Consider the following 18,762-nt stretch of genomic DNA (forward strand, 5'->3'; position numbering starts at 1 on the left):
AAATTCTGTAGGGCCCTGCGGCATGTAGTGAAGACTTTGGCTTTGACTGGGGTGAGGTGGGAGCTGTGGAGGGTTTCAAGGAGGGGAGACCGAGGTCTGGCTTTAAGAGGGTCGTGGAAGCCATGTTGGCAGAATCTCTCTCACCTTGGCATGACCTGGGAATTTAGCACATGGTTCTAAAATGATGAGCAGCCCAGTAGAGAAGGCAGGCTGGGGGTTCATTTGTGGTACAGCGGGTTAAGGATCCAGGGTCATCACAGCAGTGGCTTGCTTGGTTTGTTGCCATGGCACAGGTTCGAGCCCTGGCCTGAGAACTTCTACATGCTGCAAGTGCAGGCCAAAAAAAGAATGTAGGCTATGAGGGATGGGCCTGGCTGGCTTCTGGACCTTCTGCTGAACACAGAGGGTGTTGTTCTGCTATCCCCCAACATTCTGGGGAAGAAGTTGTGGCTTTCTAGCACTGTCTCCTCTGTATCCCTCACACAAAGGGGTTGGCAGAAGGGAAGGCTGCCAGCACACACTGGGCTCTGGGAGGCCGCATCTGCCAGGTCCTGGTTCCTTAAACACAGTCCAGGGTAACTTGGCTCTGACAGGAGAGGAGGCCCAAGATGCTGGATGGTGTGAAGTCACGGAAGGCTCCCTGGAAGAGGCAATAGGTAGTCTGGCCCTGGAGGAGGAGGAGATGGGGCCAGGCCTTCCAGGCACCAGACCTGGCAGGGCAGAGATTTGCAGAGGACCGGCCTGTGTCCTGGTCCCCAGCCCGTTTCCCATTCTACATTCCCCAGCACTCCTGGAAGGGGGATGGTATCTTGCACAGGCCGAGCCCAGGGCCTTGAGCCGGAAGAGAACTGAGGTTTGCTGTGGGGGTTGGAGGAGTGTTCCATTTTTGGTGTCTGCTGCAGGAAGAGCAGCCGGGTATTTCCTCTTGTCCTTTTGGAGGGTTGGAGCAGGGTGACTGTCCTTAGGAACTAGGTCAGCTGATGGGGGTGGAGTGGTTGATCTGCATCCTCCAGGCAGTATCCTCATTGTTCTGCTCCTGAGTGGCCAGTGCCCATGTTGGACAAGATCCTCAGTGATCTGAGCCCACAGAGTCCCCCTGACCCCTTCAGCAGAGGTCAGAGAGGTGAAGAGCCTGCCCATGGCCTCACAAAGGCCATGTAACTTGAGAGCCACTACCTGGAGACCAATTATCCGGACTCCAAATCCCAGCTCCACCACTGAACTCGAGCCAGGTCGCTTCACCTCTCTGACCTCAGTTTCCTCATCTGTGATGTGGGCATTCTGGAGATGCCTACCTACTAAGGTGCTGACTCAGGAGGCACAAATGGGACCACATGCAGGGCTTGGCCAGAGGGAGCAAGGGCTGAATGTTGGTCTTAGTTTGGTAGGTTATAGTGGTGGGATGGCAAACCTCCTAGCATTCATTTCTTTCTGCTGTGTTAATACCCCTGGATAGAGATTCTAGCCTGGCCTGGCCTTTCTCTATCCAAGGGCTCTTTCTCTATCTTTTCTTCTGAGGCAGCTGATGGTATGTCTGTGCTGTGATTTATGTAGCCAGGTCTCCTCCTGCTGGGCATCAAGGCTATTTCCAGCTTTTTTACACTTAGAAGTAGCACCTCAGTGGACATCTCTGCATCTGCGCCATGGACCAGTTCTCTTTTTTTTTTTGCTTTTTAGGGCCAGACCTGTAGCATATGGAGGTTCCCAAGCTAGGGGTCTAATTGGAGCTACAGCTGCCGGCCTACACCACAGTCACAGCATTGCAGGATCTGGGCTTCATCTGTGACTTACACCACAGCTCATGGCAATACCAGATCCTTAGCCACTGAGCGATGCCAGGGAACAGACCTGCAACCTCATGGTTCCTAGTCAGATTTATTTCCGCTGCACCATGACAGGAACTCCTGGACCAGTTCTTTAGGCTGTTTGCCAGCAAGACTTACTTCCCTTTTTTTAGGATCGCTACAAGAGCCATGAGCTCTGGGTCTAGAAGGTCCCCTCTCCCCAACGTTTACTATGAAAATTCGGGTATGTGAAAAAGTTGAGGAGTTCCCGTTGTAGCGCAGTGGAAACAAATCGGATTAGGAATCATGAGTTTGTGGGTTCCACCCCTGGCCTTGCTCAGTGGGTTAAGGATCCAGCATTGCCGTGAGCTGTGGTGTAGTTCACAGACAGGACTCGGGTCCCTCGTTGCTGTGGCTCTGGCGTAGGCTGGCATCAACAACTCCAATTAGACCCCTACCCTGTAAACCTCCATGTGCTGTGGGTGCAGCCCTAAAAAAGACAAAAAGCCAGAAAAAAGAAAAGAAAAGTCGAGGAATTATACAGTGTACATCTATAGACTCAGCACCTACCTCCCATGATGAGCATTTTTTTCTTCCTGCTTTATCCATATCTGTGCTTTGGATTTCTCAAGCTTAATGACAAGACCAGCATAATCATTAGTTTCTTATTTCCTTTGATCTCAGTGTCAATAACAGTGGCTTCGAGTCACCCCGGGCTACAAGAGGCCAGAAAGCATTTCTCCTTAGGCGTTCACATGTATGTGGGCCGCCCCATGAATAGCCAGGACAGGGAGAGGGACAGCAAGATGGACTTTGGTGAGGCCAGCAGTGGTGCCTGTTCCCCATCCCGTGCAGGTGCCTTGTGGAAGGAGGATAAGGAGTCCCATAGACAAGTGCCAGGGATCTCACTGGGCTAGAGGGCGCTGGCAACTCACAGGCCCACTAGGGCAGTGACTTGTGCCTCTTTTGATTGTGATCCACAGGGAGGGAGATTATATATTACCACCCAGGAAGATTTCACGTACAACAGAAAAGCAGGCAGTTCCCTGGTGGCCTAGTGGTTACGGATTTGGTGTTGTCACTGCTGTGGCTTGGGTAACTGCTGCAGCACGGCTTCAGTCCCTGGCCTGAGAACTTCCACATGCCTCGGGTGCAGCCAAAATCAAAACAAAACACCAAAGCAGAATCTTTATCAGTAGTACATCACCGGAGTTCCAGTCGTGGCACAGTGGTTAACGAATCCGACTAGGAACCATGAGGTTGCGGGTTCGGTCCCTGCCCTTGCTCAGTGGGTTAATGATCTGGCGTTGCCGTGAGCTGTGGTGTAGGTTGCAGATGCGGCTCGGATCCCATGTTGCTGTGGCTCTGGCGTAGGCCAGTGGCTACAGCTCCAATTAGACCCCTAGCCTGGGAACCTCCATATGCTGAGGGAGTGGCCCAAAGAAATAGCAAAAAGACAAAAAAAAAAAAAACACATCACCGCACGCTGATGGTGTAGTGATGCATGCTGATATTTGCCTCTGTATCCTGTTCATCAAAAAAGGGGAGGGGGGCTGGTCACACACCTGTTGATTATTGCTTTTTGGTTTGGGTTTGTTTTATTTTGATTGTCTTGCCCAAGGCATGTGAAAGTTCCTAGGCCAGGGGTCAAACCCACACCATAGCAGTGATTGTGCTGGATACTTAACTCTCTGTGCCATAAACTCCATGGGTTTTGGGTTGTTTTTTTTTTAAAACTCATAATATGTCATGACCTGTACAAATGCTTTGTAAGGGTGTCCATTTCACAGAGTCAGAATTTTGCCAGTTTTATACCTTGTGGAATCCCCCAGGTCTAGAAGGGGACTGGATCAGTGGGTTAGCTCCCCTCAAATACTTGTCAAGAGGATGAATCCATTGCTCCCCAAATTCCTAGAGCACCTGTGACTGATTAAACTTCCTCTGCTTGACAAGGCACCTGTCCCAGAAGACCATCTGCTCCCCACCCACAGCAAGAGCCCTTCTCTTTCTCATTTTGAGCATCTTTCCTCCCTTTGCAGAATATGCTGAGTTTTTACACTGCAAGTCCAAAAAGTTTACAGACTTTGAAGAAGTCCGACAGGAGATCGAAGCAGAGACCGACAGGGTCACGGGGACCAATAAAGGCATCTCCCCAGTGCCCATCAACTTGCGGGTCTACTCACCACACGGTAGGTAGCAAGGTACCCCTCACGTACGGGGCAGGGGAAAGCTGGGTCGGGTCGGGCTCTCACAAAAAATATGCCCCTTCCATATTCTTCTTCACATGCACATAGCCCTCTGATCTTTGTCCTCCCGCTTCCGTCTGATATGAACATGGTACCAAGAAATCAATCTCAGCTCTAAGAAAAACAGCATGCCAGGGAGACTGTCGGGAGTGGGGCGAATTGCGGCTATATGTTCATTTTAAAGGCACAGCCGTGGCTCTGGTTCCAGACGAATGGTGGCCACACAGTGATACCAGCCCAAGGCAGCCAGTCTTTTGGTTCCTGGAGAGGAGCCAGAAAGCCAGAAAAGTCCTGATTTTAAAACTGCGTCATTTAAACAGAACAAGCTGTATAAATGTATATGGCCCAGCAGCATGGATTGCCAACTTAGATGGTATTTGGTGAATATTCCAGCCGACCCTTAACACCTCAGTATGGGTTCTTTGTGATGAGTTTTTAAATTTGTTTATTTATTTTTATTTCTTTGCTTTTTAGAGCCGCACCCGCGGCATATGGAAGTTCCCAGGTTAGGGGTTGAATCAGAGCTACAGCTGCCGGCCAAGGCCACAGCAACAGCAGTGGGAGAGCTGAACCTCATCTGAGACCTACACTACAGCTCATAGCAATGCCGGATTGCCGACCCACTGAGCGAGGCCAGGGATCGAACCCACATGCTCATGGATACTAGTTGGATTCATTTCCTGTGCGCCGTAACGGGAACTTCCTAAATTTATTTATTTTTGAATAAATGATGTCTATGTTGCTCATATTCAGAAGTTATAAAAGGAAATATCTAGCAAAAACCTCCTGGCCCCCCAAATTATAATTATTATATCTCATGTTCTTCAAATGATACATATAGGTAGTTATGAATACATACGTGTGTATCACGTATGTGTGTTTCATCTCTTTTACTCAAATCATAGCATAATATAATCATTGATGCCTTTTTTTTTGTATGAGTACATCTCAGCGGCATATGGATATTCCCAGGTTAGGGGTCAGATTGAAGCTGTGGCTGCTGGCCTACACCACAGCCACAGCAACACGGGATCGGAGTCTCATCTGCGGCCTATACCACGGTTAACGGCAACGCCAGATCCTTAACCCACTGAGCGAGGCCAGGAATCGAACCCATGTCTTCATGGATACTAGTTGCATTCATTAACTACTGAGTTATGATGGCAACTCCCTGGTTTTTTTTTTAATGTATATTTTTTATTAAAGTGTGGTTGATTTGCAGTGTTGTTTCAATTTCTGCTGTATAGAATAGTAACCCAGTCATACATGTATATACATTCCTTTTCTCATACTATCTGCCATCATGGTCTAACCCAAGCGATTAGATATAGTTCCCCATTTTTAAAAAATTTAATTGCATTATAGTTGACTTACAATGTTGTACAAGTTAAAGGTATATGGCTGAGTGATTCAGGTATACACATACCTATAGCCATTCTTTTTTCAGATTCTTTCCCAAATAGGTTATTATCAGAGTGTGGGTTTTTTTTTTTCCTTTTTCTTTGTTTTCTTTTTTGGCTACATCCATGGCATATGGATGTTCCCAGGCTAGGGATCGAATCCAAGCTGCAGCTGCCCCTTGCACACGGATCATTAATGCACTGCACCACAGCAGGAAGTCCTGATCTTTTGTTTTTAATTGTTCCTTGGTATTGGCTAAATTGATAGATGAAATTTATGTAGCCATGGAGAGAAATTCCAATCTATAGATACAAATGTCTAAATTTAAAACCTTACGGAGTTCCCTTTGTGGTGCAGTGGAAACGAATCTGACTAGGAACCATGAGGTTTCGGGTTCAATCCCTGGCCTCACTCAGTGGGTTAAGGATGCGGCGTTGCCGTGAGCTGTGATGTGGGTCGCAGACGCGGCTCACATCCAGCATTGCTGTGACTGTGGCATAGGCCAGCAGCTGTAGCTCCAATTAGACCCCTAGCCTGGGAACCTCTATGTGCTGCAGGTGCAGCCCTAAAAAGCAAAACAAAAAAACAAAAAACAAAAAAACAACACCTTATCACTGATAATAAGTAGAAATGGAATATAATCTTTAAAAATGGTGAATCACTATATTGTACATTTGTAACTTACCTAATGTCACCCATACGTCAATACAAAAAGAAATATAGAGTCACTTCATTAAAAAAGCAGCTGTATCCCTGAAATCCCTGTACTCACAGAGAGGGCATCTACAGGATGAGGTCCTTGAAGAGAGTTATTGGGTCAAAAGATGGTATCCCATTGGAGCAGCCAGAGAAATCCTGAGGCCTGACCCCCAGCACTTGGGGAAGCAGCCAGGTCCTTCAGAGCTGTGCGTGCCTCCCCTCCCCCAGCTCTAATGGCCTTGCACTCTGGTTTCCCTCCCAGTGTTGAACCTGACCCTCATCGACCTGCCGGGCATCACCAAGGTGCCCGTGGGGGACCAGCCCCCAGACATCGAGTACCAGATCAAGGACATGATCCTGCAGTTCATCAGCCGGGAGAGCAGCCTCATCCTTGCCGTCACCCCCGCCAACATGGACCTGGCCAACTCGGACGCCCTCAAGCTGGCCAAGGAGGTCGATCCTCAAGGTACCCACGGGGCCCCATAGCAGGAGCTCCCCCTTCCCAGCCCCTGAGAGCACTGTGACTTGCCTTGTACTCTTGATTCCTCATCACAGGTGGTCTCTTTGGCACATGACCTCCTCAGGAAAAGGCCTGGGACATAGCATTTCTCAGGAGGGCCAACAGTTCAGGAGTTGGGGGGCATCCCCCGGGAGGCCATCCATCGTGTGACAGTTGGCATTCTTCCTCAGACGCGGTGATCTCTGCTTCGCTTGGGCAGAAAGCTAGTCTGGGGGGTTGGGTGGGGAAGGGCACGGCCTTCCCTGGATATAGATATGAGTCCAGATCCTCTAGAAGTTACTTATCCCCCCTGAGGCTGGGTCCCTTCTGTGGAAACAGGAACAGGAGTCCTAACTTGTGGAGCTGCTGAGAGGGCAGGTGAGCTCTCAGTAACTGCTCAGGGGCCAGGCCATGAGGGAGAGAGGATGACGAGTTCACGAAATAAGTTGGGGCAGTCGGAAGGAGTGCAGACTGTGGCATCTATGTCCCAGGGGGTTCTGGGTCAAACTTGGCCAGTGGTCATTCATTCAGGAAATGTCAGTTAAGCCCCTGCTGCAGGCCAGGCTTTGTTTCAGCCTTGGGAACCCCATAGGGGACAAAATTGATGGAAGGGCCCTGCCACCAGTGAGCTGCTATTCCATGGTGAGACAGAATCCAACAAGGAAATAAGCCTCTCCAGGTAGTGGTAAGCACTAGAGGGAAATGGAGCCCTTTGAGAGATGCTGGAATGGAAGGGGGGCTGTCACCAGCCTCTGAGGATATGAGGTTTTAGACAAGACCAGATGATGAAAAGAGGCAAAATCCGGGAAAATGGGCAGTGGATGCTCAACAGATGCCCAGGAGGAGCTCTTTTGTGACACAGGGGTTTAAGGATCTGGTGCAGTCACTGCAGTGCCTTGGGTCATCCACTGTGGTGCCAGTTCGATCCCTGGCCTGGAAACGTCCGCATGCTGTGGGGTGCAGTCAAGGAATATATTCAAAATAAGGAGGTGCCCAGGGCACAACAGGGAGGCCAGTGTGCCAGACCAGAGTGAGCAAAGGGAGGGCAGAGGAGGTGAGGGCCTGGAGTGGCCACTGCTGGTCAAGCAGGCCATGGGGGCTGCAGTGGGAAGCTGGGTGTGTTCTGAAAGTGGTGGGGGTTTAGCAGAGGATGACACACACTGCAATACATTTCCCAAATTGTCTTCCAGCTGCCTGGATCCCATAGTGTTTTGGAAGGAGTTGGGGGAGACGGGCTCTGTGGCTCACACTCCCCACTTTGCAGGCCTGGGGGGCAGTTGGCAAAGGTGGCTCCTTTCCGGCCCTGGACTGCAAGCCCCTCAAGAGTTCAGGGCTCTGCCGTCTCCTTCCCAAGGTCTTCTAGGTGCGCTTTCCTGAGAGGGGCCACCCCTGCCCACAGCCCCCTCAACCTTCCTGTCCCCCCACCCTGTTTTGTCCCAGGAAATGGAATGTGCCTGTGACAAAGACTCCATAGAGGCTAGATCAGGCGGTGAGTAATTGGGGGTGCATACAGTCAAGCACCGTTTGTTAACTGGATGCTGGCATTCTTCCGAAAAAAGTATCATTCTAACTTCGAAAATATTCATCATTATTACTCCCAGATGTCACTATTGTAAAATACGAAAACGTAAAATGTGACAGCACCTCTCCCCCTGCAGATACTGGTGGCCATTCTTGGCAAATTTTCTTTTAGACTTTGTTCTTCCACATAAACTCAACATTTGTAGAAATGGGGTGATGGTTCCTCTTTTTCTGTACTGTGGATGTGCTTGCCTTTTACCATAGGGACATACACCCGTAGCCATCCACCTGGCCACCCACTGCTGCCTTTTCTTTGTTCTTGAACATTAGGGTTGTTTCTGACCTTTCAGGAACAGTGCTCTAGTGAGGTTGGCCATTTCCAGCAGAGTCGATGCCCCAGAGCCACTCCCCGGTCACATCCTTCTACCTTGGGCTGCCTCTCCCCTCTCCTGCCCCAGCCTGAGGCATCTGTGTTCACAGCCATGGCTCCTTTGCCCTCCAGAAAGGTGATGCCCTCTCACAGCAGAATGTGAGCAGGCGCAGGCTCCAGGGAGGGCATGGCCATCTCCCCATCGACGCCCATCTAAGCACCCACTGGGGATCTCCTGGGTCTCTCTGTCCTCTGTGTGTATGTCACACACAGATACATGTGTATGCCTGCAACTAGCACAGGGGAGCCCTTGGGCATCAGCAAGGACAGTTGATCCTCAGGCTCCCCTTGATTCTGGGCAGCTTGGGACGAAGAGGAATTCCACGGGGTAGTTTCCAGAGCGGAAGTTTGGCCAGTGACATGAGAGGTATCCCGAGAAACAGTCGTCTTGGGTCCCCATGTTCCATTGGCACTCTGCCCGCCACTCAGCACAGTACAGCATGGAGACTCTGAGCCGGGGTTCGTGTTTAGTCAGGTCGCCCCTGATGATACCTGAACCAGATGCCGTCCCTAGTTGTGCCAACAACAGTGACAGTGGCCAGCATTGATTGATTGAACTTTTGCCAAGTGCCAGGTTTATCCTTATGGACCACCCCCTGAGGTCAGTGCATTGTCAAATGTCCTCATTTGACATGAGGATCCAGGCAGGCGATGTTCTGGCTTGTCCCAGGTGGCACAGCCTGGAAGTGGGGAGCCCAACTGGACCCCAGGTAGCCCGGGGTCACCAGCCTGTGCTCATTCCTCACGGCCCTCTGACCTCTGCTCTTTCAGGCCTGCGGACCATTGGCGTCATCACCAAGCTTGACCTGATGGACGAAGGCACTGATGCCAGGGACGTCCTGGAGAACAAGCTGCTCCCCTTGAGAAGAGGTGCGGGGGTAGGGGGTGTGCCTGGGGGCCACAGGGTGGGCAAGATGGGTGAGCTTGAGCAGCAGGAATGCTGGGGCACCCTGGCTATTGGAAAACTATTTGTTGTTGAAAGAACAATAGAAACCTCGGCAAATGCTCACAGATACATTCACCATCCCATTTCCCCACAGCCCAGAGGTAACTGCTCTTCTGTGCTATTGTAAAACCTTTTTTTCTGTGCAAGTGAACCTAGGTATCTTTTTCCTCTGATTTGTGTACATTCACTTTTTGTTTTCTTGCCTACACGGCAGGCGGAAGTTCCCAGACCAGGGATCAAACCTGTACCACAGCATCGACCTGAGCCACAGCAGGGACAACCCCGGTTCTTTTAACCCACTGTGCCACCAGGGAATTCCCAGTGTTCACTTTCAGTTACTCAGTGAACACCTACTCATTTGGGGAACAGAAACTGCTGTCCCATAGTTCCTGTTGTGGCTCAACAGTAACGAACCCAATTAGTATCCATGAGGATGTGGGTTCGATCCCTGGCCGTGCTCAGTGGGTTAAGAATCTGGCATTTCTGTGAGCTATGGTGTAGGTCACAGACTGTTCGGATCCTGAGTTGCTACGGCTCTGGAGAAGGCCAGCAGCTATAGCTCCAATTTGACCCCTAGCCTGGAAACTTCCATATGCTACAGGTGTGGCCCTAAAAAGACGGAAAAAGAAACAGCTGTCCAGAAAAAGGAAATTGGAATCATTCACAGCCCATCTCCCCCTAGTTAATACTCAGTGGGTCTTCTTCCCAAGAGCTCCCGAGGGTTTGTACCTTTTCTTACTGTTCATACTTGCTTTCCATGAGGAACGTTTTCAAACCTTCTCTCAAGTGGAGAGAAAAGTGCGAGGAGCCCCCAGCCCAGCCTCCCTGCTAATCGCACACGGCTGATCTTAAATACCCCTAGGGTCCTTTCTTCTCCTTCCTGGATTCTGAGGAAAATCCTAGGCATCCTATCACTTGACACATCAATACCTACTCTTCTGTTCATGCAGCTCCCCCTCCAGCTGCTTGATCTGTACTGCTTATTTGTGGAAGAAACCAGTTCGTGTCGCACACTCAGGATCAGGCCAGTTGCAGTTGCAACTGGTAATTAGATCTAGACAGAGGCTGATTAAGCTCGGTTTAGTTTAGTTTCAGATATTCTGACAAGAGTAGCCCAAGTATTGTTATTTTCAAAAAATGAGACTAGCCGGGTTCCCTGGTGGCACAGTGGGTGAAGGATTTGGTGTTGTCACTGCTGTGGTATGGTCCCAAGCCCAGGAATTTCCATGTGCCTTGGGCGTAGCCAAAAAAAGAGAGAGAAAGAGAGATAACAGCAAACATTGATTATCTATTGCATAACATGCACTCTTCCGTGCTATTGGTGTGGATGAACCCATTTAATGCAGTTTAATGCAGTGGCTTTGTGCTCATCTCCATTTTATGGACGAAGAACCTGGGGCACAAAGAGGCTAAACCTCTTGCCCCAGCTCACAAAACTGAAATGTGGTGGAGCTGGTTTTGTGGGGTTTTTTGCTGTTTGGGTGGGTTTTGTTTGTTTTTTTCTGGCTGCCCTCCAGCATATGGAGTTCCCGGGCCAGGGATCAGATCTATGCCACAGCTGCAGCAACTCTGGATTCTTAATCCATTGTGCCGGGCAGGTATCGAACCTGTTTCCCAATACTCCCAAAACGTCGTTGATCCCATTGCACCACAGCAGGAACTCCTGGTTTTTTGTTTTTTGTTTTCTCTATTTTATTTCTTAATTTTGTAATGCATTATCATGTGGGCAAGTAAAATATACAATTATTGATGAAACCGGTAGCATAACAAAATTGTGTAATACTAAGTATTTTCATATTTCAATATTTGACCATAAATCCTGCAAAAGGAAAATAATTTAAATTCTAGTATTTATAAATAAGGCTGTAGAGTAATCTAGTAGATCTGGGTGTTCCATATTTCTTAACAGGACTTTTTTTTTTTCTTTTGTGGCTGTACCATGACATATGGAGTTCCCAGGCCAGGGATCAGATCCAAGCTGCAGTTTCGACCTATGCCACAGCGGCAGCAATGCTAGATCCTTTAACCCACTGTTCCAGGCCCGGGATTGAACCTGCATCCTAGGGTGCAGAGACACTGCTGATCCTGTTGTGCCACAGTGGGAACTCCCTTTTTTTTTGTTTGAGGTATAATTGGTGTACAATATTATATAAATTTCAGGGGGTTCCTGTTGTGGTGCAGCGGAAACGAATCTGACTAGGAACCATGAGGTTTTGGGTTTGATCCCTGGCCTCGCTCAGTGGGTTGAGGATCTGGTGTTGTCGCAAGCTGTGGTGTAGGTTGTAGACATGGCTCGGATCTGGCGTTGCTATGGCCCTGGCGTAGGCCAGCAGCTACAGCTCCGATTAGACCCCTGGTCTGGGAACCTCCATATGCTGCAGGTGCAGCCCTAAAAAAAAAAGAAAAAATAATAAAATAAAAATAAATATATCATATAAGTTTCAGATGTACAACATAGTGATTCACAGTCTTTAAAGGCCAGAGCTGGTTTGTCAGGCTGACTCTCCAGCACCACACCGCCTTGTCACCTGCTTTTCCATTTCATGTAGGAGCAAAGCAGACCATGTCCCCATGACAGGCAAATACTCTTTAAGACAACTGTAAAAGATCTTGTGTGGTCTCTCATGTGGGGGTGCGTGGGCCATTGCTCAATCCCTGTTGGACACCTAGGTTGTTTCCTGATTTTCACTGTGGTGCAATGTTGAAGATCCATCAAGGTTTTTGTTTGGTTTTTAGGCCGTTTCTTCAGTGACTGCTTTCCTTTCCCCGTCTTTTCCTCTGGAGTCTGCTCGCCCTCTGATTCCCTCCTGGGTGTCTGGGAGAGGCGTGGGAAAAGGTTCAGACCCTGGCTGCCACCTTCCTCCAGCATTGCTGAGGTGCACTGAGTGGAAAGGGGTAGCCCTGGATTCGGACAGAGCACGGTCAGGGGCAAAAGCCAGAAATCCTTTGGCTGCCAGGAGGATCCAGGGCTAAAGAGCAAATATCTCTCAGAGGTTTAGGCAGGAAGGGTCAAGGCTGGAGAGGGAAGCCCAGCTCACCTGTCCCCACACCTTCCACCAGTCACCTCGACCTTTTGCTGCCTCCACTTGTCTTGGGCCACCAGCTTAGACCCCAAGAGACACGAGGCTGGCCTCAGCATTGCCGCCCAAGGAGCTTCGTGTGTTGGCCTCCTCAGCTTCTTCCTCCCACTTCCAATTCTCCCTGTCTTCCCTTCTCTGCCTTCCTGTCTGTTTCTAAGAAAGGTGGCCCTTCCTCTCCCAGCTCCCTTGCAAGCTTGCTCCAGACAAAATGGCCTAAGGCTCCTCCTCCTCATCCTTCGGCTTTTTTTTTTTTTTTTTTTTTTTTGCTTTTTAGGGCCTCACCCACAGCATATGGACATTCCTTGGCTAGGGGTCTAATCAGAGCTGCAGCTGCCGGCCTACACCACAGCCCCAGTGACACCAGATCTGAGCCGTGTCTGTGACCTACACCACAGCTCATGGAAATGCTGGATCCTTAACCCACAGAGTGATGCCAGGGATTGAACCCGCAACCTCGTGATTCCTAGTTGTATTTGTTTCCACTGTGCCACGACCGGAACTCCCAATTGGATCCTTTTTCTTCACTTAGAAAAGACTCAGAACTTTGTACCTTCAAAAGAACCACAAACCCAGCCAGATACTGTCTCTGCCCACCGCCCCCACCAGCTGCTGTTTTCCTTCTGCTCACTGTTATATGGGTGATAGTGAGTCTGGGCTTCTTATGGATGTGGATTCGAATCTTGCTTCCCCTACTGAGCCTCTCTGTGACCTTGAGTAAGGAGCCCCCTCCTTGGCATGGTTCAGTTCCCTTATCTGTAAAATGGGCATGATGGAGTTCCCTGGTGTCTTAGCGGTTAAGGATCTGGCATTGTCACTGCTGTGGCACAGATTTGATCCCTGGTCCAGGAACTTTTGTATGTTGCAGGTGCAGCCAAATAAATAAAATAAAATGGACATGATGACAGACCCAGAGAGGATGAAAATCAGTCAGGTCTGCCTAAGACTTGGCAGGATAAATGGCAGCACCACTCCCCTCCTTAGCAAAGAGACATCGAATGAACCCCACTAAGAGAATGGGATACAGATATGTGTGGTTTTCACTTCAGGCTTTTTTGCTATTATGTCCAGTCCACCTTTCCAACTTGTTTTTTCTTTATGGTGGTGGTCAGACTCATCTTCCTTTTTGGAAAAAATTTTAGACTTACAGAAGAGTTGTAAGGATAGTATGCAGCATTCCTATACACCTTTCACCCAGCTTCCCATAGTGCTGGCATCTTACAGAACCACAGTACAATTGTTACTATTATTTTTTCAATTGAAGTTAAGTTGATTTACAATGTTGTGTTAGTTTCAGGTATACAGCACAGTGATACACTTATGCATATATATCTATATAGATATATAAAGATATATATATATATATATATACAACGATTATTTATATATATCTGCAAGTTATAGGTTATTACAAAATACTGAGTATAGTTTTCCCAACTGTAGTTATATGAATAACAATAACCACATCTGTTTATTGAGTACCTACCATGTGTCCACCACTAGGCTAAGTTCTCTGTTTCCCACAACACCCATTGATATACCTGTGCTCGGGGCTCCTGGCTCTTCTGGCTTCTTAATCCTGTCCCTGTTCCCTTGTCCTCTTCCAATTTCTTTATGTCCAAATATTATAGATCCATTCTTCAAACTAGTGTTTTTATCCTACAAATAGTTTTGCGTGTTTAAAAAAATTTCAAGGTGGTACCAAAAACTGTCAATTAGCAAGCTGTCTCCCAAGTCCTGCTTCTCAAGTACTCACGATGAACTGTGTCTTATATTCTGTTTAGAAGATTTTAACACAAAGGGAGTTCCCTGGTGGTTCAGAGGGTTAAGGATCTGGCATTGTCACTTGTGTGGCTTGGGTCACTTCTATGGCATGGGTTCAGTCCATGGCCCAGGAATTTCCAAGTGCCATGGGCATGGCCAAAAAAAAAAGGGGGGGGGGCAAAAGTTTTGACCACAGTAATTTTGAAAAACGCCCATGTTTCCTCCAAATACTTTGATTTTTATGTTTTATATGTAAGCCTATGAATCCTAGAGAGTTCGTTTTGGTGCACACCAGACTGTTTCTTTGCTGACTGTGATCCTTGGGTAATCCAGCTTTCCTCCATTGAATTTAAAGTGTTGGTGATGGAGTTCCCGTCGTGGCGCAGTGGTTAACGAATCCAACTAGGAACCACGAGGTTGTGAGTTCGATCCCTGCCCTTGCTCAGGCGTTACTGTGAGCTGTGGTGTAGGTTGCAGATGCGGTTTGGATCCAGCGTTGCTGTGGCTCTGGTGTAGGCTGGCAGCTGCAGCTCCAATATGAACCCTAGCCTGGGAACCTCCATATGCTGCAGGAGCGGCCCTAGAAAAGGCAAAAAGACAAAAAAAAAAGTGTGGGTGGATGCGGCTTTGGACTTTCTGTTCTATTCTGTTCTATTCCATTAATCTCTCTAGACATACATGCCCCAATATACCCAGCCTTTTCAAATGTAATAGGCATTAATATCTGGCAAGATTAACTGTCTCTCATTGCCCTTCTTTTTTCTTTTCTTTTTTTCTTTTTAGGGCCACACCCGCGGCTTATAGAGGTTCCAGCCTAGAGGTCGAATTGGGGTTGTAGCTGCCAGCCACAGCCACAGCCACAGCAACGCCAGATCCTTAACCCACTGATCGAAGCCAGGGATCAAACCTTTGTCCTCATGGATGGTAGTCCGGTTCTTTAACCGCTGAACCAGGACAGGAACTCTTTATTGCCCTTCTTCAAACACTTACATTGCTTTTCAGGACTATACCTTTATGTTCTCTGTGTTGCTTCTGAGTAATGCGTATGGCTTGTCACCTCGTCTGCTAGTGACTGGTAGGGCAGAATCCACCTACACCTGCATATTGCCCAGCCCCGTGGCTGGTCCATAGTAGGCACTCTGCCCTGACCCCATCTCCCCACAGGCTACATTGGTGTGGTGAACCGCAGCCAGAAGGACATCGAGGGCAAGAAGGACATTCGTGCAGCTCTGGCGGCTGAGAGGAAATTCTTCCTCTCCCACCCCGCCTACCGGCACATGGCTGACCGCATGGGCACCCCACACCTGCAGAAGACTCTGAATCAGGTACAGAGAGGGTTTTGTGCACTTGCTCAGGCTGTGCACTGTACCACAGCTGCCATCCACAATGGCTCTGTTCTTGGTCTAATGCAGCACAAATTTTAGCAAAATTGATTCAGTCAACATTTGTTTGATTCAAGGCCTCGTGAAGAGTGGTTGTTCAGTGAATTGGTGCCAATAATGTTATTGCCATCGATGTTATTAGTACCATTATTTTAATTTCCACTGTAATTATTTAGTCATCATGTGTATAGCTCCTGACTTTGATGACCAGGGTTACGAGTGCCTGCCTCACTTGGACCAAAGCAGGGTGGCACTAAACAGTAGGTAAGCGGGAGGACTTTGGAGCTTGACCTTCTTGGGTCCAAAGCCCAGCCCAGCCTCGCTGAGCCTCCCTCCCCTGTCCATCAGTCGGGAGTTATCAGCATCCCTGCCCCAGGGTTGTCATCTCTATGTGCTCATCAACTAGGCTACATGAAATATAGCACGTACCAAATGCAGGCAGCTCTGCTATTTCATTGCCTTCTTATTATTCTTTTTTCATAATTAATGTATTCACAGTGTTCATGATCATTTAAAGTATACAGTGAAGGAAAGTCCTGTGTGGAGCAATGGGTTAAGGATCTGGCATTGCCGCAGCTGCGGCACAGGTGGAGACGGCAGTGCACTTTCAGTCCCTGGCCAGGGAACTTCCACAAGTAGAAGGTGCAGCCAAAAAAGTATAAGGTGAAGCATCCATATCTGTTTCCACCTCTCACCTATAGGGGACCACTGTTAATACTGCCTGAGTTTCTTTTTTCAAAAAAGTTTTTTTTTTATTTTGCTTTTTAGGGCTGCACTGTGGCATATGGAAGGAAGTTCCCAGGCTAGGGGTCAAATTGGAGCTACAGCTGCTGGCCTACACTACAGCCACAGCAACGCCAGATCCAAGCTGCACGGGCTACCTACACCACAGCTCATGGCAACGCAGGATCCTTTACTCACTGAGCGGGGCCAGGGATTGAACCTACATCCTCATAGATACTAGTCGGGTTCATTTCTGCTTAGCCACAGTGGGAACTCCTAAAATTTTTTATTAGATTATGGTTGATTTATTGCCTGAGTTTCATTTTGCCCATAAAGGCCAAAAGGGAATTTTGTGAATCAAATTTCTCCCTTTCTTACCATAAATGATGACATAGTCATGGATGCCCCTTGATTTTTATTTTATTTTTTAGCTGCGCCTATGGCTTGCAGAAGTCCCGGGCCAGGTATCAAACCCTCACCACACCTCTAAGCAGAGCCACAGCAGGGACAATGTCAGGGACAATGTTAGATCCCTAACCTGAGCCAAGAGGAAGTCCTAACCAGGATCTTTTTGGAGGGCCATTTAGCCAGTTTTTCTGGTTCCTAGTCTAGAAAAAGCTGCTGTTTCTAATATCATTTAGCATGTGTACAATGGCTAAAGCGATTATGTGGCTATACTGTGTCAGGCAGAACGCTCCTTAGGAGCTGTCTGGGTGGTCCAGGGTTACAAGGAATTCCCCCTCCGTGCTGTGTGGTGGCATCTCAGGTGGGGGCAGGGCCTCAGAGCCTGCAGTGGGACACAATGGCAGTGTGGGAGCCAGGCCCTGTCCTTGGGGGAGGCATATTTCTAACTGGGTGCACCGACTGGGCACAAGTCCCCAGGTCAAGTGTTAGGCAGTGATGAGGGCCGGGAAGGGAGCTGGCACAGAGCAAGAAGGCAGCTCAGGCGGACAAGGATGGAGCTAAGTGTCCAATGGGCGGGGCCGTCCAGGAAAGGAAGTGGGGATAGTCTGCCTGGGCAGAGGGATGGAGAAAGACAAAGGGTAGTAAAATTCCCTGCAGGTGCCTGGGGCCTCCTCTGAGAGCCACTGAGATCCACAAGCAAGCAGCCCAGCTGGCTCTGCCAGGGTTCTGGCTCCACATCCTGGTGCTTCCTGGAGTGCTGGACCCTGCCCCTCTACTGTGCCAGGAGCTAAGTGGGTCTGCTGTATTGCCCCATGATGCTGTGAGGGACCAGAGTGGACTGCAGGACATGTAGTATAGATCCCCGCCCCCAAATACCTGCAGTTCCCACAGGGGGGCGCCCCTGGGCTGAGCCCCAGGTTGCACAGGGCCTTCGGGGTGACCGTCAGGCACTTCAGGCCACTGAGTGCAAGGCTTCTTCACATATTTTATCTAGCTGGATGGGTAGTGTGTATCATTTCTTTTGTATCGTAGGACAGATGGCCACAAAACGCTGCTCTTCATTTGTGATTTAAGCTGATAATACGGCTTTTATTTGTTTCTTTCCTTCTCTCTCTTATCACAGTACAAAAAAAGCTCAGACAGTCCAAATATGGTGACTGTCCCACTTCCTCCCATCCCGTGACAGGTCCCTTCCCCCGAGGGGGGCCAGTGTCACCACTTCCTGGGCTTCCTTCTAGAGATTCTAGACACCCGAGAGGCCAATGTGTCTGTACCAACATCCTCCCTCCCGCCCACCCCTTCCTCCTGCCTTTCTTCTCTTCCTTTCTGTCTTCATTTCCCCTACCTGAACAGTAATGTATTTACCCACTGCTCTGTATCCAGCTTTTACTCGAATAACCCAGCTTGAGGCTTATTGCCTAACCTTTTCTGTACCACTGCCTCCTTTTAAAGTGTGTGCATAATGAACAAGCCCACATGACTCAAAAGCAGAACAACAGAGGAGAGGGGGCTGCAGAGTAGAAGGGTCCTCCCACCCGCCAGCTCCAGTCTGCCCTTGTCTTGGGAACCATCCTTCACTCTGTTCGTGCAGATGAAAATAGGTTCTTCCTTTCTCCCTTTCTTTTCAGGAGCACATCGTATGTGCATTCTGTGCCTTCTTTGGCAAGCTATTTCTGCTGTCATCTGTGGGCCCCATGTCTGTATGTCCCCAGTGTTCCAGGATATGGATGCACCATTGCCCGTCAGTCAGTCCTTCTGGGCCTGGCTCCTGCATTGGCTTCCTTGGCTTTTTTTCTCTGCACCACTTGTGGGAGGCTGTTCCCAGCCAGCCCTGGGGTCCCGCTGCCTGGCCCTTGCCAGCAGTTGTGTGTATTCTGTGGTGTGG

The 18,762-nt window shown here is 49.0% G+C and overlaps 1 protein-coding gene across 12 annotated transcripts in view; it reads left to right on the top strand.

Moving 5' to 3' along the window:
- The window catches only part of DNM2 (dynamin 2), a 98,251-nt gene that overhangs the window by 41,654 nt on the left and 37,835 nt on the right, over positions 1-18,762 (top strand). For all 12 annotated transcript variants that reach the window (XM_047777068.1, XM_047777065.1, XM_047777075.1 and 9 more), the window contains exons 3-6: positions 3,824-3,973; positions 6,393-6,596; positions 9,352-9,450; positions 15,532-15,692. In XM_047777068.1, the coding sequence (XP_047633024.1) occupies positions 3,824-3,973; positions 6,393-6,596; positions 9,352-9,450; positions 15,532-15,692 (614 nt within the window). The remainder of the gene's footprint in view (positions 1-3,823; positions 3,974-6,392; positions 6,597-9,351; positions 9,451-15,531; positions 15,693-18,762) is intronic.

Source organism: Phacochoerus africanus, chromosome 4 (assembly GCF_016906955.1).
Source record: "Phacochoerus africanus isolate WHEZ1 chromosome 4, ROS_Pafr_v1, whole genome shotgun sequence".
In the NCBI taxonomy this organism is placed as follows: domain Eukaryota; kingdom Metazoa; phylum Chordata; class Mammalia; order Artiodactyla; family Suidae; genus Phacochoerus; species Phacochoerus africanus.